At 35.6% G+C, this 22,634-nt stretch overlaps 1 protein-coding gene across 13 annotated transcripts in view; it reads left to right on the top strand.

Moving 5' to 3' along the window:
- Nucleotides 1-22,634, top strand: part of FRYL (FRY like transcription coactivator) — a 180,279-nt gene that overhangs the window by 145,599 nt on the left and 12,046 nt on the right. For 7 of the 13 annotated variants that reach the window (XM_037383559.1, XM_037383467.1, XM_037383473.1 and 4 more), the window contains 12 exons: nt 88-228; nt 2,366-2,563; nt 3,796-3,957; nt 4,241-4,315; nt 5,839-6,015; nt 8,314-8,322; nt 8,664-8,867; nt 9,758-9,928; nt 13,932-14,185; nt 16,255-16,462; nt 18,413-18,562; nt 21,044-21,142. In XM_037383559.1, the coding sequence (XP_037239456.1) occupies nt 88-228; nt 2,366-2,563; nt 3,796-3,957; nt 4,241-4,315; nt 5,839-6,015; nt 8,314-8,322; nt 8,664-8,867; nt 9,758-9,928; nt 13,932-14,185; nt 16,255-16,462; nt 18,413-18,562; nt 21,044-21,142 (1,848 nt within the window). The remainder of the gene's footprint in view (nt 1-87; nt 229-2,365; nt 2,564-3,795; nt 3,958-4,240; nt 4,316-5,838; nt 6,016-8,313; nt 8,323-8,663; nt 8,868-9,757; nt 9,929-13,931; nt 14,186-16,254; nt 16,463-18,412; nt 18,563-21,043; nt 21,143-22,634) is intronic. The other 6 variants (XM_037383483.1, XM_037383492.1, XM_037383511.1 and 3 more) reach the window with 1 other exon arrangement.

Here is a 22,634-nt window from a genome sequence, read left to right on the forward strand (position 1 = left end):
AAGTTATCTATACTTTAATGTTTGTTTTCACTTTTTGCTGCCATTAGGCCCTAATTAAATTCTGTATTTTAAAAACCTTCTTTTTAGCTGTTAGAGAAAGGGTTATCCAGTATGCAACAGTCCTTACTGCAGATCATTTACAGTCTTCTGAGTCATATTGACCTATCCACAGCACCAGTGAAGCAGTTTAATTTGGAAATCATAAAAGTGATTGGTAAATATGTTCAGGTAGGTACTCTGAAAAACTGTAAAATCCTTTTTGCTTATTATCAAAGCGGTAGTGAAATTACACTTGTATGTTTGGAGGAATTAATTTACTGCAGATATAAAAATAGTTTTCAAAGTCAGATTCCATAGTATTTTATTTTTGTCCTATGTACTTAATTCACTATATGCTTGTGTATTTGTCTAATTTGATTTATATCTTGTGGGTCAAGTTACCTGACTGAATGTGCATCTATACAGATATAGGCAAGTCTACATATATAGTTAAAGGAGATGATCCTTCAACTATTAAAATATAAGAAATGCTTACTGCTAAATACTGCACAAATGTTTTATTTAAGTGTATATGTTTTGGTTCAAAAGGAAGTTTTACAGGTAAATGCATATTTAAACAACTTTCGCTAATACATCTGTGAGGAACATTAAGTTGCACCGTAACAAATTTGAGTGTATTTTTTATTAAAGAAAATCCCCAAAAGATGAGCAATAATATTTTGCCCTAGGTAATTTGATCCTTTGTACTTGGAACACAATTTACTGAAAATCTATTTCACAGAAGAAAGTCTAGCATCTTGCTGAAAGATTTTATAAAAATCCCTGGAGCATTAAACTATTTCAGTGCACATTTTCCCCGCCTTCCCCCTTTTCTCTTTTCCAGAATTACATTACTGCCAGATGTATTTCAGTCAAATGGTTTAATCATAATTAACCAGGAAAAAGTAGCGCTCCATGGATGTTTTGTTATTGATGGATATGTACTTTAGATATTATGCTCCTGTCAGAGTGCATTAGGCAAAATGGAATGATTAACATTAACTCTAGTTTTTATAGTCTGATGGCTGCTTGCTTCACCTCTGACCTTTATCTGAGCTTTGTGTGCAAGCCCACGCTACCATGGAATGTAATCTTAATTAGAAGATGTTAGCTATCAAACTAATGGTAGCAGCAAAAAAAATATTCCAGAGAATTTTTTGTGTTTTTGATACAATAAAACACGTCACTATAAATGACAAAAGAAAAGATCATAAATGAACATGTCTTGTTTAAATGTTGTGCTACTAAGCTGGGTTTTTTCCACTGCCATCACAATGCATCTTAATAAATATAAGTTGCTACAAGGATGGTTCAAGTTTGCAACTAGTTTTTATATGTTTATAATGCACAGAAATTCAGGAGATTGTTGGAGACTTTTGTTACTTAGAGCCTTAAAAGTGGCATTTTTTTTCTCCGTGCAATATTTTTTTAAAAAAAATTATTGAAATATATTAAATTTTAAACATGGTATCCTCATTAAAAAAAAAAAAAAAAACAACAAAAAACAAACAAACAAAAACCCCAAACAAACCAAAGCAGGCATCCTGTTAATTTCAAAAACTGGACAATTTTAAGTTTCAGGTAGAACCCTAACATCTTTGGGAGGGTAGATCTTAGCCCTCCCAAGGCACTGCTTTTGGTGGAAGTCTCTTCTGTGATTCACTCCACAATCTCCAGTTGAAACTACTGAATTATTTACCTTACCTTAATCATCATTTTAATGAGAGTGCACTTCACTTAGGCTCTGCCTATTAAGCTCTCATACTTTTGCCATGGCTTTTTTAAGCACTCCATTGGTTTGATACTATGTAAAAACCTTGTAAATGTTTTTGCCTTTCTTTTTTTTAGGATCTTTAAAATGTCTGAGGAAATACAAAGTTTGTCTGTTTCAAATTCTGTTTACCTTGTGTATAGGTGTAAAATAATTAAAGATGCCAGGAGGTGGAAGTTGTTTTGCTTTTAAATGCTATGAATTTTTATCTTTTGGGGCATGAAGGGCAGATACTTCAGACAATGGTAAAAAACATCGTGTAAATACAGGGCGCGAGGGACATAGAACAGTCTGGTGCAGCTGGCATTGTCACCCGGTGCTGGTGAGCCTGTCTGGCTGGACCTGACCACCCACCATGAGATGACCGTGCTGCTGCCTTCCCAGCACTTGAAGGTCCACAGCTGACCACCTGTGCTAGGACCTTGCAGCCACATGTAGAAGATCAGAACTTTTGGTTTTGGGAATCTTGCAGTCAATCAATGCAAAGTCCTACTGTGCAGTAAAAATGGCGGCCTTGTTTGAAGTGATTTTGTGATTTGTGTATGTTCTCTTTAGAGTCCATATTGGAAGGAAGCCCTTAATATTTTGAAACTGGTGGTGTCTCGGTCAGCAAGCCTTGTTGTACCAAATGATATTCCAAAGTCTTATGGAAGTGACATAGGTTCTCCTGAAATCTCTTTCACGAAAATTTTTAATAATGTCTCTAAGGAGCTACCTGGGAAGACCTTAGATTTTCATTTTGATATATCAGAGGTAATTATTATATGTAAATTATAATGCAATAATGACTTTGTTGCCAACTCAGATTTGTTTTCTTTTAGCCTTCCACGTTTATATATTAAAATAAATACAGATTTTAAGAATGGCAGATGTTGAAGTTTTACATACATGTAATTAGAGTCATACTGAAAGATAATTTTTGAATTTTTATATGTTATGGTTTTGCCTTTTCCCCCCCTTTGAATGTCTGGAGAGTTAGTTACTAAAAGTCAATATGATTATTCTCAAGGGTATTTCTGCAGTGTCAGAGAACAGGCTACTGCAGCTGGCTGCTGCTTGCAGCTGTACGTTCCAGGCTTTTATCAAATGAAGGGTTGAGAGGATTAAAACCCTGTATGGCAATTTTGGCATGACTTTGGAAGGGGGGAGAAAACTTACAGGAGAGTAGGATACAGAATATAGGAACCTCAGTGCAAGATGGATGCAACTGGAGAAAAGCCTCTGTAGTTAAAAACAACACCCCAATTAGGGTTCATTAGAACTGGAAATAATACAGCTGATACTCATTCTATGTCTGAAAAGTGGAGTGTAGCCAAATGACTGCAGTGTAATATAGGGATGGTAAAATTGTAGAAACTTTAGAAGTAATCAGCAGTAAAGGCTCCTGGTTGAAGCTGACCCTAGGTAATTATTGGAGGTATAGATTCTGTCTTAGGAGCATTACTTAAATTGGTAAGTGAATTCCTTACTGGATGTTTCAGTGAATGCAAGTAATTGAAAGATGAGATGAATTCCCACAGAGTTCATTGGAGTAGCATTTACTGTCACAAAGGCTGAATATGATCTTTGGTTTTCAGAAGTGTGCGTGTGTTAGTAAGGTTGCTAGTCTATGAGAACAGTTTGTTCATGTCTGTGAACGATTCTATAGAGAAGCTTTGCATCTTTTGAACTTAGAACACAGTTGTTTTTAAAGTGCGTTTAAAAAAATATATAACTGGATTGCCAGCATAAATCTTGCATATTTCAAAAAAACACAAGTGGGCAGAATGGCAGCCTGCTATGCAGGATAGGATTATTCAGCTTTATATTTCTCAGTGTACCAGTGCTCAGTGGATTAGGTCATGGGCTTCATAGGTTGCTTAAAATCAAACAGACAAACCTTCCGACATTCTAAATTCTATTCTAGTTCTAAATTCTAAAATCAGATGTGTAGACTCTACTAATATGGATTTGAATTTTAAGAAAGTATTTCTTGTCTTTGACAGACACCCATTATTGGGAATAAGTATGGTGATCAACATAGCGCAGCTGGTCGAAATGGGAAGCCAAAAGTCATTGCTGTCACCCGGAGCACTTCTTCAACTTCATCAGGCTCCAATTCAAATGCATTAGTTCCTGTCAGCTGGAAGAGACCACAGCTATCTCAGGTACATTGTCTCTCAAACACATTATACATATATTATAGACAGTGTTTATAAACATTAAAAAAGTAATTGTTAACTTTTAATTAGAAGTCTATACTGTGTCTTAGCAAAACAGTAAATATAGCATAAACTAAAAGCTAATACTGGTGAAAATTAAAAATGGTAAGATTCTTTTCACTGAAGTCAGCATGCGAGATGGCTAGTTAAAAAATGCAGACGTTTTACGTTTTTACCTGGACCTCCAGCATATGCCTTGCTATGTGTTTTTCTTTGGTATATTTTTCAGAGAAGAACTAGGGAGAAACTAATGAACGTGCTTTCTCTGTGTGGTCCAGAATCTGGTCTTCCCAAGAATCCTTCAGTAAGTGGTGATGGTGGTTTGTTTTGGTTTTTAAATTCCAGCAGTGAGAATGCCTTTGTGTTTTCAGGTATTGATGAACTTATGAAGAGTGAGTTTTGACAAACTGATTTTGGTTCAACAATTCACAAATCCAATTGAAGAACTAAAAAGAGATTAAATCATAAGTCATGAATTGCTGTTATTCCTCAAGAAGTCCAGTGGGCACCATTCTTTACTAGACAGGTTTCAAAACAGTATTTAAATTCAGCCACAACTCATGTTGCTGTCTCAGTGAATTTAGGTCAGACTCACAGGGGGAAGACTATACATTTTAAAGCAAGGATAAATTACTAGGATTAATTCTTACTTTTTATCTTACTTGGTTATCAAACCAAGATTATATTTTTTTAAAAGTCTTTGGACTGGAACTCAAATCTTTCCTCTCTAAATTAAATTGATTGATGTTGAGGAGCTCTGTTGATCAAACTAACCCTTAATACTTCTTCACAGAAGAGCAGGACTACACTGCCACTCCAGAATGGCGTGTTGCATGTTTGAGGCTGCACATATGAATTTTAATTGTCTTGGCTAGATGAGGGGATTGAACTAGGTCTCCCCTATTCTAGTCCATTATAAATAAGATGTGCTTTAGCGAGAAGGAGCAGCCAGTGGCTGAGGACTGCAAGGATGTTGGTGCTGTGTTGAAAATACCATCGAATCCATTGAAAACGGCCAGTGGATCACACGGCTTCAAATTAACATGGGTATCAGCAGGAACAATAGTCTTAACTGTTGAGTAAAAATAGGGCGATGGTGTTACTTCAGTGTATGGCATAGAAAAGACCCCCACTGGCATACTAAGCTTAATGGTGGTGATGACATTAAGAGCTTTTAAAATGAAGTGAGTAGCCTGTCTTGGTTATCATCTAGAATACCTTTTATTGCAACATAGAAGTTCTTAGCTGGGGAAAAAATATTGATGAGAGTTGCATATTTTATCTAGTGGAGGAGGTTAAAATAAATAAAATTAGATGCCTGAAAGCTGAAGCTGAAGGGATTGTGAAAAATAAAAAATGGAAATAAACAGCAAATTGTAATTTGTGAAGATTATTGTCACTGGAAGCCAGCATTGGGTGCCTATTTATAGGTATACAGTCCTTCCACAGAAACTGATAGGCAAAAATGGTATGGCCTGTGAAATGCTGGATGATTATTGTGATATTTTTTTTTGTTGTTGTTCTTAAGTTTGATTAATATTGTGGTTATGAAAATGAAGGTTTGGGTGAAGGTTTGGGGGTATATTTTTCTCTTTATTTGAACCTTCGCAGCTCTCAGTTACATTAAGGAGACAATGATATCACTGGTTTAAAAATGTAGTATAAAATCCAGCAAGTCTTGAAACAAGTTGCAGTCTGCAGTGCCCTAGTATTATCGTTACAGTGGTACGCTCGCTGCTGCTAATGCCATTAAATTGCAGGAAAGCAGGATATCTGACTTTTGGAGAAGTTGGAACTTTTAATTTCTATTTTTACCTGTATCTGCAGGTTGTGTTTTCTTCTAATGAAGACTTGGAAGTTGGAGATCAACAAACTAGTCTTATTTCAACAACTGAAGAAGTGATTCAAGAGGAGGAAGTGGCTGTAGAAGACAATACCAGTGAACAGCAATTTGGAGTTTTTAAAGACTTTGACTTTTTAGATGTTGAATTGGAAGATGCAGAGGTGAGACCTTGGGATTTCTTCTGTGTATTTCCGTTTGAGAACATCTTAAAAATAAGGTTATGTTGGTGCAATTCTAAGGAATTGGCAGCTCTTCTAACTAGTCCAATTGGGAAGAATTTATGATGTTACTGAGCTTAACTTGCATGATAAAAAAGGTGTCTAAACTGTGCGGTGTTAAGTTGTTGCAAGTTGTTGGGTGTTTTTTGGAGGGGTTAAGTGACTTAACCTGAAAGTGAAGTGATATGACAGTATAAGCCAATGACAGGATGAACACCTGAGTATCATGCAGTAGAACACTTATTTATGGAACAATACATTAAGAAAATGTCATAATCTTTGTTCCTGATATTTTTCTGCATTTTGAAAAGATGAAGAATAGCTTTCAAAGTTACAAACTGTGTGATATACTATCTCATTATATACGATTGACTTGGTCACCATAATTGCTTGCATTGACTTTTACATTATATCTGGCTTGTTGCAGTTCTTGCATTTCCTCCACTTCTCCTGTTAAAAAAAGAAAGGGGAGGTAAAATAAAAATAATATCAAGAAATAGTAAAGGTTCTGTTAAAAAATGTTGCTTGTTTGGAATAAATAAAAGGCTTCAGACCAGAATTTGCTGAAGCTTTAAAGTATGACTATAAAAGGATTGGGGAGAAGAAATCAAATGCTTTATAGTTTCTTTCAGTGCTTTTGTTATAGTCTATACAAATTATTGAATTAGTAATGGAGACCCTCGCAGGTCTACTAAGAATAATATCTGCCTATCTAAACACTAAGGTGGTTGTTCTCCTGATTAATCTAGCTCTTTTTACAAAATCCTGCTTTTTTCCCCTTAATACTTTAGTTTTATCTCACTTTATTCATGCTTTCTCTATATGGCTTCACTTCAGCCAAAGTACAGGCTCATTATGGTTTATTGCATATATGTGACCACACACCATACATATACAATTTCCTATATTGAATGCAAGTAGTCAAACAGTTCAGAATCAAGGCTTATTAGTAGTAAAACACTACTTTAACACTAGATGGGGCTTTGCAAGTAGGATGCCAAAAGTTGAAAATGTTGCCAAATCAAGTTAATCTTTAATTTAATTTTCTGTGTTATTTTAATACCAGATCGTAATGAAGAGAAGACAGTTTCTTTCTCATTGCTTGCCTGTATGCAACATGCAGTGCTGCTATACTTGCACACACACACACAAAAAGAAAAAGCACAGACTGTACAAATTTAGGGCGTTACATATAAGTTGTGCACTTCATATAAGAGCTGCCTAGTTTTACACCAAAAATATAAAAAGTTCTTTGATGATAGTAATTAAATGTCAACAGTATGAACTGGGCCATTTATATTAAAATCTGAGTAATATTCAGATTAAACTTGAGTAGCATCCCACAGTAGTAGTACTTTGTAGCTGGGATTCTTTTGCTTTGCCATAACTTGTCACTTTTTTTGGAGCAAACCAAATCACTAAAAGAGAAAGAGACCACAAAATGTTTAGTTTGCTTTGCATATTTAATGCATCACTATGATCTCTTAAGTCATTACAAGAGATACTCAGAGCAGTTTTGGAACCCCTACTTGCACATTTGGGGCTAGATGAGGTATTTCAGTAACGGTCTGTACACTGGCAAATTGAACTTACCAGGTTTTCCATCTTACTTCGATGAACTGTTGAAGGCTGACAGAGTGCTTGAGAAAATGAAAGATTGTTATTGTACTTGTGAATTAAAACAGTACTGGTTTTAAGATATGAATTTCACTTAGTATGTTGGTGTTTGAAACCCAAGTATCCCAGCTTTAAAATATGCAAACAGAAAGGATCCCGCTATTGGTGTTCAGATTTTATTTCATAAAACCGACACAAAGTAGCTGGTGAAACAGTTAATGAAGACATCGGTTATTCTACAGCCTGTATATAATTAATGTTGATGGTGCTTTGTCAGTTGGATGTGGTCAGTTTAGATTCATGTGTGTTAGTTAAAGGATTTCATCTAATGTTTGTTGAAACACTTGCTCTCTATGTTACACTAGAGAAAATGTATCATAAGCATGCTGGTTTTACTGTTTTGTCATCAGTTTGTTTGGTTTTTTTTTTAATCAATCTCCCGTTAGAAAGATAAATTATTTCAAATACTAGCTTTTTGACTAAAGCTTTTTTTTCAGAGCTTGAATCAGTCTTTTACTGTTGGCAAATCTTATGTAATAAAACATTTTTCCCTGGTTCTAGAGTATCTTTAAGTGTTTGTCCTCGTTCTTTCTAATTATATGTGTTTTCCTTTTTGCTAACCAGGAGCTGCAGGTAAGTTGCAGCCTGGTGCCCTGGCTTGTTCATCTGTTGTTGTCTGTGGTGTGTTTGTACTTGCTAGTCAGATACATAAAACTGATATTGATACAGTTCTAGATTATATATTGAGTTGCTTCCCAAGAAGATATTCAAAAGATTTCTACTTCATTTGCCATATATTTTAATTTACCTACAAACATCATTTAACAAGGTATTTAAAATTTTAATAAAATTAAAGGGCTGATTGAAACTCTGTTCATAATGCATTCAGTACTTGTGTTTTCTGTGTTGCATTTGTCTATTTTATTATGTTGAAATTCATACATACATATGTGTGCAAACTTTTTTTATTACAGGGTGAAAGCATGGACAACTTCAACTGGGGCGTTCGTAGGCGCTCTCTTGACAGTATTGACAAAGGTGACACACCGTCTCTTCAAGAATGTCAGTACTCTGGTAGCACACCCAGCTTGAACTTGACCAACCAGGAAGATACTGATGAGTCCTCAGAAGAAGAAGCAGCCCTGACTGCAAGTCAGATACTGTCTCGTTCACAGATGGTAAGTTATTTGTCTGTGAAAGGAATCTGAGAACCTAAGCTTTCACTTGCACTTTTAATGGATAAGTATGGCTCACAATTTCAGCCTAAGTGAACTAAAGAGGAACTAAATTAATGTGGCTAAGCTTCTTTTTCATAACAACATCAGTGAAGGGAAGAGTTGCTTTACCACGTCAGTGGTACATAACAGGTTTATAATTCTAGTACAACATTCTTTTACTGTCTTTATATTTAGTATATTTGTTTCAATATAAGTACAAAATTGCATGTGTTATGTATCAATATGTGTCTTTGTGGATTCCTAGTTTTTAAAAAAAAACAAAATAAAATACTGAAAAAGAACAAGAGCAATAAGTGGGATCCCATGGGAACCTCAGTTGTGTTTAACCATTGAAATTGCAAACTTGGTTATAGATTTTGAAGCATGTGTACACACAACGAAAATCAAGAATGCTGGTCACTCGGAAGCCTCTCTGCATTACATAAATAAAATTAGGAGAAAATTGACTGAACAGGGAAGCAGCAGGGATAGTATGCTGCTTTTCAGACTTTGGGCAAAGTTTGTATTAATGTTGCCCAAAACAAAGAGCTCTGCTCTTCAGTGTTTTCAGTCTAGCAGTTCACCAGCGCCAAAGACCTTTAAGAATAAGAAAGGAAATAATTTTCTGGATTTCAAGGATAATTTCAAACTTCTCTTGAAAGTTAAATGTTACAGAAATGCATGTGATGCTTGTAATGCTTTTAATGTAAAGCTGTTAAACTCGTAATATGTAAATAAATTCAAATAGCTAACCATACTGAAACAGCCTATTTCAAAACTAACGTGTATTTTCCCTGTAATTTATATGTTCAGTAAACTATGAAGAATTTAACATTTCTTTTCTGTCTTAGTTAAACAGCGATTCTGCCATAGATGAAACAATATCAGATCATGCTGGTCTATCACTTCAGTCTCAAGATTCCACTAGCAGTGTGGGAACAGAAGAGGTGCTTCAAATCAGAACTGAGACCCCAAGTTTGGAGGCTTCTCCTCTAGATAATTCTAGCAACCAGCTGCCTGAGGTGGGGAGAAATGCGGGCTGGTGCATGGCTGATTTGGGCTCCTTCTAGTGTTTCAATAGCAACTTTGGCTTTCTTTTCAACTGAATTTTCATCTGTTACACTGATTATTTGATTTGCTTTTAATATTTCTAACCTGTTGGAATGTTCTTACAAAATGTTCCCTCAGTATGAAAACTGCTTGGGATGGACTGAGGGAACTTGCCACAGGTTAAAAATACTCTTGAAGGGCTGATAATGATCATTTCATGGTGCAGAATGAAAATAGGCTAATATTCAAGATGCTTTTATTTGATACGGTTGAAATCCTTCTTGAGCAACATTTTCTTTCAAATACTTTCTTACCTCCCTACCCCACCCCACCCCCTTTTTTTTTTTTTTTTTTTTTTTTGCTTTCTTTGGGTTAATGTGATTGGTGCTATACGGGAATAAAACCTCAGGCCAGCTGTGTTAGCAGTTGGTTCCACTAAATAATCCTTTAAAAAGGACCAGAGATGCTAGTGGTATACTTTTTTGGAAAGGCCTGTGTGGACTGAGACAAATTTCAAGCTAATGGCCGCCTGCAAGTCTGTGAGTACTTTAATTTTATTTTACATGAGTTTTTTAAATTATTCAAAAGATTTTAAAAACCAGAAAACTGATCTGCTACAATTCCTACGATATTTAGCAGCTGTATCTAAAACCTCAATATGTTGGGTTTTTTCTTGAATATGGAGTGACTTGGTTTAGCTGGACTTCTTATCTCTTCAGTTAAAATTATTAATGCTACTGACAATCTTACTTTTATTTGGATTAGTATTGCGAATCCCATCTTTAACAGAGCATAGTTTTATTGAGTCTTCCAGAAAATCAAGCCATTTCTATGTGTATCTGAATAACGAGTGTGTAGTTTACACTTAAGAATGAGTCTTCAGCCAACCTGGTTTGAACAGTCAATTGACTAGTTCAAGTGACTGGGGTTTCTGAACAAAGGCTGTAGTCTACCTGTTTGCTGCCTAGAAAATCACTCTTATTAACAGGCAAACTACCCACCTAGCTAACATTTCAAATATAAGAACAAAAGACATACTTAGAGTACAACAAAGGGAAAGTGTGGGTGACTGGTTTTCTTTGGTAAAATCTTCACCTTCTAAAAGCGTAATATTGTGACTTTTATAAAGCAGCTTTTTTTCCACATTTTTCATATTTTTCCATTATTTTCTACATGCTTTTTAAAAAAGTTTTGGTTCCATTGCAGTAGATAAGTTGTCTGAACTTTTGTAGAACACCTGTGCTTAGATTGTCAAACAAATTATTCTGTTAGCACTTCATCTGCTTGTCTACAGTATGCGTTTTTGTTCCAATAGAATTTTGGGTGAGGAAGAATACTTAATCTGGATGGTGTTTGTCCACATAGGATAGATGTTTTATGTTAAGATTTCAAAAGGGAGAAGCTGGCATTTTACAGAAAGAAATTCACCACAACAGAAATTTTGTCTTCCCCATTGTTCGCTTGTGATACAGTCTCAGCTGTAACTCATTTTTAGGATTTTATAGTTCTTTCCAAGACTGCCTTTATACTTGGATCCACTGTTCTTTTGCAGCTGCCTTTTAAAATCACTATACTTCCTATAAGCCAGGTGAAAACATTCACACAAAACAAGCACCGGTGTCATTAAAAATATTGAAAACATTTAAACTGGGCTGTAAAATAATTTCATGACTAAGCAACATCCAGTAAAAATTGTTATATTTAAAAAAAAAAAAAAGGCTGTAAGTGCATATAAATGCAATCACTAAATGTGATGTGTTCCACATTTATTTTGTGCTTGTTAGAAGATGGGATTCAGTCCAATACATATGTTCTCTTCAAGCACGGTTCAGACGCTCGAAGTTACTTCTCTACAAGAGTTAGCTGTCTAGTTGGATTTTGTTGCTAAAAGGGAGAGCTGGCTTTATGCTTTTTAATAGAATGTGCTTGAAAATGGGCACACTATCAACTCACTTTGAAAAATTTGTGAGGCCAGTAAAACTAATCTTGTTCTGAATTCTTGTACTGCACAACTGGTATCATAGTGCAGTTGGTTTTTTCCTATGCTCATATACTTTATCTATAAACTTTCAACACAGGTATTTCATTGCTTGTCAGGTGTCAGTTATCAAAACGTTGTAAGTATAAATAAATGTGTCAAAATCTATCTCAGGTAAAATAAAAAAATTGAAGCCATCATTTAAAAACAAGTGTGTGTGCTGGTTAGATGCAGTTGGTTTTTCTTCTCTTGTAGGGATGCTGAACAGTTAACTAAATAGTTTACTTAAATGTATTTGGCTGGTTCCCAGTAAGAGAATGTATCTTTGCAGAAAGGACAAAAATTCACATTCTAGCTTATAAGAATATTTTCAATGTTGTACAGTAAGTTTTACAAAATTAAGTATATGAAAGTTTCTGACTAAAATTATTCTTTTACTCACTTGCACTGTGGATTTATGAGGGAATGGTTTACTACAAGTAATTTTCCTTAGGTTCTGTGGAATTATCAAATCCATTTTTAAAGATACTTAAATGCCATTCATGTTGGTAATAAAGACATGTGCAATGTTACACAGGAAACTTCAGAAATCAGGAGTGATGGCACTATGAAGACTAACTTAGTGGTAAATTTATTAGCTAGTATAATTAGCACTTAATTATTTTCTAAAAGCATATCCCTCCTATGTACATCTACCAGGCATGATCAATGCAGCTCTGTATCATACATTAACATCTATAATAGAAATGGACCTCTGCTTCAATCCAAACTATTTTGCGGTGGTATTTAGAAGTGTCTTGCAATCCTGTGTGCCTTAGCTGCTCAGTGTGACAAAATGGCTCTTCTGTGCAATAAAGTTACAGATGTAACGTTTACAAAAGAGGAATCAGAAGCGAGGTCACTAGCTGTGTCAAATGACAGCAGTGTCACATTGAGGAGTACCATTGTCAAAGCGAGGTCAGGTTAGGATCACCGTGAAAGCAAACGATACAGTTCTGTTTAAAGCTGAATTGTCTTTTCTAATGAGTACAGTTATTTATCTGAGGATCTGTTTAGACTGATGAAAGTCATGAAGTGCTATGTGTGCTTAAAGGCTGATCAAAGGTTTGTTGACCAGTCTTGGATATCCCAGTAGGGGAAGACCAGCACAGTAAGAATGAATACATGATAATTTTTGCCTTTAGGAAACAGCAAGTACAAGAAAGTGTTATTTTTATTCCACAGAAAAATCCATTAAAAGGTTTCAAATGGATTCATCATAAATTAACTATAATCTGAATTCTTCTCTTCAATATAGTGATGTTAATGAGTATAATAATGCTAATGGAAGAAGAGCGAAGGGAGAAAGGGTCATTCTGATATTACCTACCTGAGTTTAATCATCGTGTCTTTATAATTGCCAGTGATGAAAGCCTACATTTAGAGATTCGGGGTTAAACCCTTAAAGCTCCCCATATTAACAGTAATGGCAAAATAATAAAAATGTGGAATGTCCCTTTTCCATTGTTCATCTGTTACACTGTTGCTCCATTATGCTTTAGAAAGTTGTTAAAATGGAGAGTGGAAATGAAAAGAAATATTCTGTACTGGTTCCAGACCCCAAAGGCAAGCATGAGGCAGCAATTTTTGTCCTTACCTGGAAAAGTAAAATATGGAAGTCTTGCTTGTGTTTGTGATCTAAGTATGTTTGAGGCTATTTGCAGATATTTTTCTGGGAGTGTTCTCTTGACAGATTTAATTGCGTATATTTGAGAAATGGTATTTGCTATAAATAATAAGTCATGTTCTAGGATATTAATGTTTACCAGAAGTTACAAATAGACTGCCTGTCTTTGCTCAAGTAAAACTGTGTGAACAATCCATAAAGCTGAATGATTAAAGTATAAATGGATATTTGTAAACAATTTTATATAACTCTGTTACTTTACCATAAGAATAACTGATAAGAATACGTAAGCCCTGACAATAAAAGTAATAGAAGTATGTTTGATTCACAGGAAGGCAGTTCAGCAGTAAAGGATGAACAGGTTAGCACTGCTAGTGAAGACACTGGGTTGTATCTACTACAAGAACAACAAGACTGTCTGGTCTGTCATGAATCTCTTGAGTTGGAAGAGACCCCAGAGCTGGCAGAGGCAGCAGCTCCTGAGAGCTATTCTGAATCTATCTGTGAAGAGGATGTCACTCTTGCTTTGAAAGAGCTAGATGAGAGATGTGAAGAAGAAGAAGCTGACTTCTCTGGTTTGTCTAGGTAATATTAATATTGGTTCCAAGTAACAGAAATTACATGTTATCAGTGCATGAATCAAAGTAGGCTTTCTTATGGTGTGCGGTTTTCCATGAATCCCATGCTCAGCAGTTGTCTCTGGAAAACAGCCGTGCAGGAGATGAGAATTCTTGAATAAAGGAAATCTAGTACATTTCATCACCATCAATGGGGCAGAGATGTGAAAAGAGGTCAGAGGATGTTCTGGAGTGTTTTCTTGGCAGCCACCAGCTGCAAGCAGTGTAACATGGAAAAGCCCTTGAACTCTCTGAATTATAGCAGAACCTATTTTGGCACCCAAAGACAGAAAAAAAAATGTTTTGTTTTGTTGTGTTTTTTTTTTTTAACCCATAAGTCCTGTAGGAGTCAGGCCAGTTTGAATTTGCTCAAGGTTTATTTTCAGTGTTAAGGTTAATCACTTTCTTGTTTATTTTTAAGACATCTTAAAGTAAAATAATATTTTTCGGGTTTTTCATATGGAGATCAAAAATAACTAGTAAGAGGAAAAGTTATAGTTAATACTAGCTGGTTGATTCATATTTAAAGTAAAACCCTAAGTCCCTTGAAGGTAACAGTTTAAGGAGGGGAAAAAACCAACCACAAACAAAAACCCCAAACCAAAAGAAACAAAAAATTCCAAATTCTTCATAGGCTTGTTCATACTTCAAATTTGTTCAGAAGTTTAGATTGAATAATACATAGACTTAGTTTATACAGGAACATAGAATATATTCTCTCAGAGAGATCATTTAAGGAGCCTTTTACAGCAAAGGGCACAACAGGAACTGTAGAAGACCAAGTCATTTGAGAAGGTTCTACTGTAACAGAGACAGAGAAATTGAATCTTGTAATCCCGTACACAACCTACTGCAATATGCCTTGTGAGAATTAAAGGCTGGTACCAGTTAACAGCAGTTTATTTCCTAATGTGCAACTGAAAAATCTCTTTAAGATTTTAGTTTATTTGCAGTAACCAAAGAAACAAAAAGACAAAAGTGATTATTTTTTTGGTTGACACACTTGTTAGAAAATGTCTGAAAATCTTTTTGAAGCTTTGCTTACAGATCTTATTCAGAAGCATTGCATCTTAGTTTTTGAGCTTTGTGCTAAAATGAATGTACCCAAAACCAGCACTCACACCGCGTTTCTTGTTTAAGACATGCTTAAGTCTTGTTTAAGACATAGTTGGTGTTGCTGTGAATGAGGTGGTTGATACTGAGAAAAATGGTGTTAAAAAAAGCATTTTAATAAACTACCTGTACTTGGAATCATTCCACACGTATTTCTGCTGCGTAAGTAAAATTATACAAGAACAACTGTCAAAATGTATCCTTCCTTGTAATGCAGAAAATGTTAACAATTAAGTTAATGATTGTAAGTAGTAGCATTGATTAATTTATAGTTTGATATTTTTATTGGATGCCTGGTGCTTAATGGAAAGTATGACTGCAGAATGCTCTTTGAACAAAGGCCCATTAAATTGATTGCTTATAAAAATGAAAGTGTTCCAATCTATCTCCATTCACTTATGATGTTGCTTAAGACAGTTATAAAATAGTATTACACTGCTAAATGAGCTCTTGTGTTTCTCTTTAAGGAAAGCTAAAATTTGTTATAGATATTGTTGGACTGTGTGTTTAGAGGAATAAAAATTTGAAGAACTGAATGTTAATTCAGTAATTGGGGCCAAGAAAAAAATACCAGTTTCTGAGTTGTGTGTGTATATATATATATATATATATAGTGCTGTATATAACTATATATAACCTACAGATAGCCCTGTATCTACATGTAATCTACAGATAGTCTGTAGATACGTATAGAAATAACATTTTAATAAGCTTTGGAGATGTTTGAGAATATAAGAAATTTTTTATATTGCAGTAGCAAAAGTTTTTGATTTTTTGGTCCCTTCCTTGTTCATTGTTACCTTAACTAATTATTTAATTTACAAAATCCAAATTCTTATTTTTTTCTTCTTAGCAAAATTAAGCATTTTTTTTCCACTTTCATTAACTTCTTCCAAGTTAATTTCTGTTGTTTGTTATTCATAGCCAAGATGAAGAAGAACAGGATGGTTTCCCAGAAGTACAAACTTCCCCACCTCCTTCACCATTTCTTTCTGCCATATTGGCAGCTTTCCAACCAGTGGCATATGATGATGAAGAGCAAGCCTGGCGCTGCCATGTCAATCAAATGCTGTCAGATACAGATGGATCTTGTGCTGTGTATACATTTCATGTCTTCTCAAGATTGTTTCAGGTCAGTGAATTGCCAGTGTGTGGTTGTTTGTCTGAAGTCCTTTCCTCGTGCTTTGAAAACTATTCTTCCCCTCTGTAACTGCAAAAGCCTCAGAATTATGATAGCAAGAAGCCTTAGAAAGCAAATCAAAAGCACACAAAACCCCCCATGTTGCTAAAAGAATGCTACGTGGTCATACGCTATTTGCCCATGGGATATCTGCTGTATTCGTTGTCTAGGAGTGATTCTACTCAGGAAAAGCAACCAGCTCAAACAATCCCAGCTCAATGTATCTTAGTTCAAGTTGTGTCCCTTCCTTTATTTTCTGAGTGTCACCCAGGTTCTGTACTGATTACAGAATTAATGTCTTCCTCCTGGGTTTTCTGTGAGATTGATTACTATAGAATTGCAGCATGACAAACATTAATGAGTTTATCTTGGCATCTGTCTTGTGAGAAAAGTGTTTTTTTCTGCAGAGAAGTAATTGAAACACCAGGAGATCCACTAAGCTGGAAATTTCAAATCCCTCTTCTTAACTGTATTTGCTTCATAGAACTGGTATCCAACATGAGATGCCTGTGGCTTAATTTTTCTGGCTCCCTGCTCCCTATGTAGGGATGAGGTTTTTACGTATTCAGAGTGGTACCACTTGGATGTACATTATTCTTTGCAACTTCTTACGGGATAGGAGAAACAAAATGAATCCATTTTATTTACAGGCAATGTGCCAAGTGAGGTAAGAGCAGATTCAGTACTACAAACCAAGACCTTATGACTTCAACCATTTCTTAGATCTCCAGTATTAATTTTGCCTGCTGTTTGGTACATCATCATAAATTTCTCAGTGAAAGCCTCACTTTGCTTCACCACACTAGCACACATTTTATCCTGTGTGTACGAGCAGGTTTAGGGTTAGTACCATGAAGTAACTTACATGTGAAGAATTGATAACTCTACCTTAGCCATGGAATAACTTGTTTGTGCATCTATACCCATTTTCCATTTTTAGTTTAAAAATTTCGCCACAGCGCTGTGAAATTCTGTTACTGGTTTTAGATGTTTGTCTTTTTCCTTCAGCTAGACATCAGGGGGTTAGTTTTTCTGTATTAGTACCAAAGCTTAGCTGCTTTTTCTCAAAGTGGTAAAATGGGAGTTCATATTCTCTTGTGTTTGTTAAAGAAGGAGCTAGAAAGAAAGGAGAAACTCTCTGTGGCTCGACAGAATGGCCCTCAGTCAGCTGGAAAGGTGGATACTCTGGGAAAAGGGACAATAGCAATCCAGGTCTCGAGCCTGTGCAAAAGAAGTATTCCTGAGGAGTTGTTACTGGGTACAGAGGAGGGTTAAAATGATTAAATGAGACCCTTGGAGGCCTTGTTTGACTGGACCTTTCCATTTTGCCTTCTGGCTCCTACTGTGTTTAACTTTGCGGCTGAAAGTACCATCTTGTATAGTTTCATTCTACATGTAATTTTATAGAATTTATGAAATAATACATAGCAAAGCACTTGTATTAGGCCAAGCTGACAGTCTGCATACATTATTTAATGTGATATACATAGGACTGATTTTTGAAGAAGGTAGAAACCCTGCAGGTGGCAGTTTGGACACACTGTGCTACATGGGCTGTATTCTTAGTCATAAAACAGAGTATAATCTCTTGCAACGCAAACACTTGACAATGAATTGAACTACTAACTATACTGCATGAAGACAAATAGTCATCCAGCTATACTGATGTGAAAGGAGTAATTGTCTTTATAGATACAGGCTGGTTTTATTTATTGGTTGATTGCATTTTCTGGAGCTAGTTTTACATAAATATTCAGAGCAAATTATGGATTAGTTTGTATATTAATGACAAAAATCTATGCTGTTGTGATAGAAGTTTGTCCTGAAATTCTAAATTTAAAAAGCCAGAGATGGGTAGTAAAATACAATGTAAAATAAATGTTTTTCTGATTTGATTTCTAGACCATTCAAAGAAAATTTGTATCTATAACAAATGATTCAGTCAGCTTTCTTGGTGAAAGTCTACAGCGCATTGGAACAAAATTTAAGAGTTCTCTGGAAGTGATGATGTTATGTTCAGAATGTCCAACAGTCTTTGTGGATGCGGAAACGGTAAAAATCTCAATCTTACACATTGAAATGCTTAAACATTTTTATGTAGCATACAAAATAATGTTTTAACATTTGGAAAATAGCAATGCTTTGGTAGATTTTCAAAGGTTTGAATAAAGCATGTTAATTATTTTTGCCTTTTAAAAGGTTGCTCTCTAATGTCACTAAATTGAAATATCGGAATTGTTTTGGGGTGTAAAAAAAAAGATGCTTTTTATAATTGAAATCAGAAAGGAATCGAAATGTTACATGGCCACTATGTATCATAAATGCTTTAAAATGCTAGTGAGAAGTGCATTTTCTCCATAAAACCACGCAGCTGTAACAATAAACAGTGAGGGAACTTACTGATACTAGATACCACTTAAATTCACTTGCTATTCTTTACTTTCCCTCCTTGTTCATATTTACTCTATATTCTTTGCACAGGGAAGAAGAAGGAAGACTGCTTATCTAGCAGCAACTTTACCTTTTTAAGTCGTTTTGTTTATGTATATATTCAGTGATGCATGAGAAAAACATTCTAGCTACAAATAATACAATGAAGGCAAAACAGAAAACATCACTGAGCTAATGATGTTATGGGGATACATATCCCCAGTATACATCCTGAATTCTGGGGCAGTTCTGGTCCCCTGCTCTCAGAGAAAATACAGTTGAACTGGAAAAGATTCCAGGAAAGATCGCAAGGATTATGATATATGTGGAATGACTTCCATGTAAGATACAAGTATGCAGGCTAGGATTTTCAGCCCTTTATGAGAGAAATCTGTCCACAGATGCCTTAATTATCAGAGAAAAGAGATAGAAAATATTCTATTGTTGTCTTACTCGATGTTAAGAGTGACCAGATGAAGCTAGCAGTGACTTACAAAACATACAGAACCAAAGACGGATGGTCCTTCATATGATACACCATCAAACTGTGAAACCCTGTTTTAGTGTCTGTTATGCTTTCAAAAAGCGGCTAAAGAGATTCATGAAAAAAATAGCCCTGGACAGATGTATTTTTTTTTAATATGCAGAACACCACATTGACAGAGGCTATGAAAGCATTCTAGAGGAAGTGGATCACCACATGCCCTGCTTTGCCCTTCCTTAAGCAACTGCTATTAAGACATTGTCAGATGGGGGACTGAGGTAGATGGATCTTTGGCCTTGACCCAGTCTGAGACTCTCTTCCTGACCTGGTTTTTTTTTTTCTTCCCTTGGTGCTAAGGGGCAACTCTACTCTTATGCTGTCACTTTAAAACATGGTGACTAAAAAAAGCATGATCTGGATAGTGCATTTCAAGGGAAGCATGTGTAATGTTTTTTGTTTAACTTACGCCACTTTAAAAGCAGTAGAAATTAACCAAAAGAAGAAATTTATTTGAGATAAGAAGCCACAAGAAGACTTACGCTAGAGTCTAGCTAGAACAGCATGTGTTTTAAAAAATAAGTGTATATATATATATAAAAAAATACAAATATAAAAAAGGAATAATATATATGCACACAAGTATACAGACATTAGTGTTGTTACATAGGCAAATACTGTGTAGATAAATCTTTCTAAATAATTTAATTGAAATGAACCTTCTTGTTCATCAGATTACTTCTGATTACAGAATAATAATCTTGATGCCCTTGGAAAAACATGTAAGCATCATTCCCACCCCTGCCTGAGTAATGTGGAATACTGTAACTCTACATGCCACAATTTTGTGATCAGTCTTGCATTTTCAAGCTGATCAAGAGGTACCAGATAACAGGGGCTGGAGAGAAGTACAGAGCTCTTAAGGTGTGCAAGGGGTGACCAGTGTGGGGGAGGAAGCATCATGAGAGGCATAAGTATTACAGGAAGTGACAGGAGAAGGATTAGTAAGAAAAACTAAGAGGAAGTCAAACTACAGGGAGAAATGGTGCAGAGCAAAGCTGTGGTAGCAGCCCCTGAGGGAAAAAGAGATTTTGAAACTACGTTGAAAAAGGCAAAGTTATCAATGGTAGAAAATTCTTCAAATAGCCAGCAGTTCCTGCTTTGGCAGTTCCTGGTTCCTACAGACTGAAGCCTTTGCTATTGGTGTAGTTTGTATATTGAGAAGGGCAAGTAACCCTCACTGGAAGCTCCTTAGGTTGCCTTAGGAGCAATCCAGCGGTACCTTTTTTCCTGCTACAGGCTTGTCTATATACACTAGCTGTATGTCAAACATTATTCTTCTTTTTGAAATATCTAAAAATCCATTTGAAATCTCAGTTTCAGATGTTAACTAGGTACTGTCCATCCTATTCTGGATTCAGAACTGTTCACTGATTTAACTGATAGAGCTACATGTGTTAGTAGACACTCAAGGGTATCACGAATGATCTGTACTCAACTAATTCTAATTTGATTGTTTTTCCAAATTGGAATTTCATGATATTATATAATCTAGATATTGGACTATATGGATTATACTCAAATGTTACATGCATACAAAGGTAATTGCATTTATCTTCCAGCTAATGTCTTGTGGCCTGCTAGAAACATTGAAGTTCAGTGTTCTAGAGCTCCAAGAACACTTGGATACCTATAATGTCAAAAGAGAGGCAGCAGAACAGGTGAGTATCCTGTATTTCATAACAGAAAATATTAGAACCTACTCATCCAGAAAATGCTGCAGGCCTTTCTCTCTCAACACAGATATCTAAAAGTAATTTGTGTGGAAAAAAATCTGAACTAAAATCCTGTTTCCTGTTCTTGCTACTATTCTATGTGTATAATCAGAACCTGAGGCTTTTCTTATGTGTAAATTGTTTTTGTTGCATGTATTTCTGAAATTTAATTTTGTCCTGGTTTCAGCTGGAATAGTTAGTTTGCTTCCTAGTAGCTGGTATACTGTTGTGTTTTGGATTTAGTATGAGAATAAAATTGGTAACAGCTGATGTCTTTAGTTGTTTCGAAGTAGTGTTTATACCAAGTCAAGGACTTTTCAGCTTCTCGTGCTCTGCCAGTGAGAAGGCTGGAAGGGCACAAGAAGTTGGGAGGGGGCACAGCCAGGACAGCTGACCCGAACTAGCCAAAGGGGTGGATATTCCATACCATAGAACATCATGCACAGTATATAAATGGGGGGGAAGCCTGGCCAGGGACCACTGCTCAGGAACCTGCTGGGCATCATCTGACAGGTGGTGAGCAATTGCATTGTGCATCACTTGTTTTGTATATTCTAATTCTTTTATGATTATTTTTCTTATTTTCCCTTCCATTTCTGTACCATTAAACTGTCTTTATCTCAACCCATGAATTTTACTCCCCCCTCCACCACCCCACCCCAGTTTTCTCCCCCATCCCACTGTCAAGCGGGGAGTGAGTGAGTTGCTATGCGGTGTTTAGCTACCTGCCAGGTTAAACCATGACAACTTTGAATATATAACATTGCACAAATGTACATATTAAAATCCTCTTTAAAAAATATTCAAATATTTTTAACATGAATATCAGTAAGTCATGGTAATTTTTTTCTTCATGAACTTTCTGGCTTATTTTATTAGACCAGAAAGGTGGGATTCACCTCCAGATTAAGACATTTACAGATAACTATTTATATGTGAACTAAGTGCCTTAACACCCATAGTATTCAAGGATCAAGTCAATACAATAAAAGAAATTAAGAAAGCAGTGCATTTTATCCTAATGTACGTACTGGCTTGTCGTTCAGCTGAATAGGTCTTTAGACTTCTTTTTGTTGACTGGTTCTCCATTGACTGTAATGGGGACTTAAACAGCTGTGTCATACATAGACACATAAATTTAGGTCTCTCAACCTGCAACTGCAGTTCTATGAGGGCTGACATTTATGTCCGTTATTTAGAATAATACAGTTTAGTTTTCAAGGTATATGTTAGCGGATATATCCTTTTTGCAAAGAAACACAAAGTTCTAAAGTTGAAACTGTCACAAGGGTCTGTATATTTGTTTTTGTGAACCTTTGTGTGACGTTCAGGAAAGAAGACATTAATTTCAGAAAACTGGAACAGGTAAGATTTCAATTTCAAGAACCAAAATAAAGCATAGATCTACAATCACTTTTTCAGGTACAGGGAGAGAGAG

This window comes from Falco rusticolus, chromosome 1 (genome assembly GCF_015220075.1).
Source record: "Falco rusticolus isolate bFalRus1 chromosome 1, bFalRus1.pri, whole genome shotgun sequence".
NCBI classification, from domain to species: Eukaryota; Metazoa; Chordata; class Aves; order Falconiformes; family Falconidae; genus Falco; species Falco rusticolus.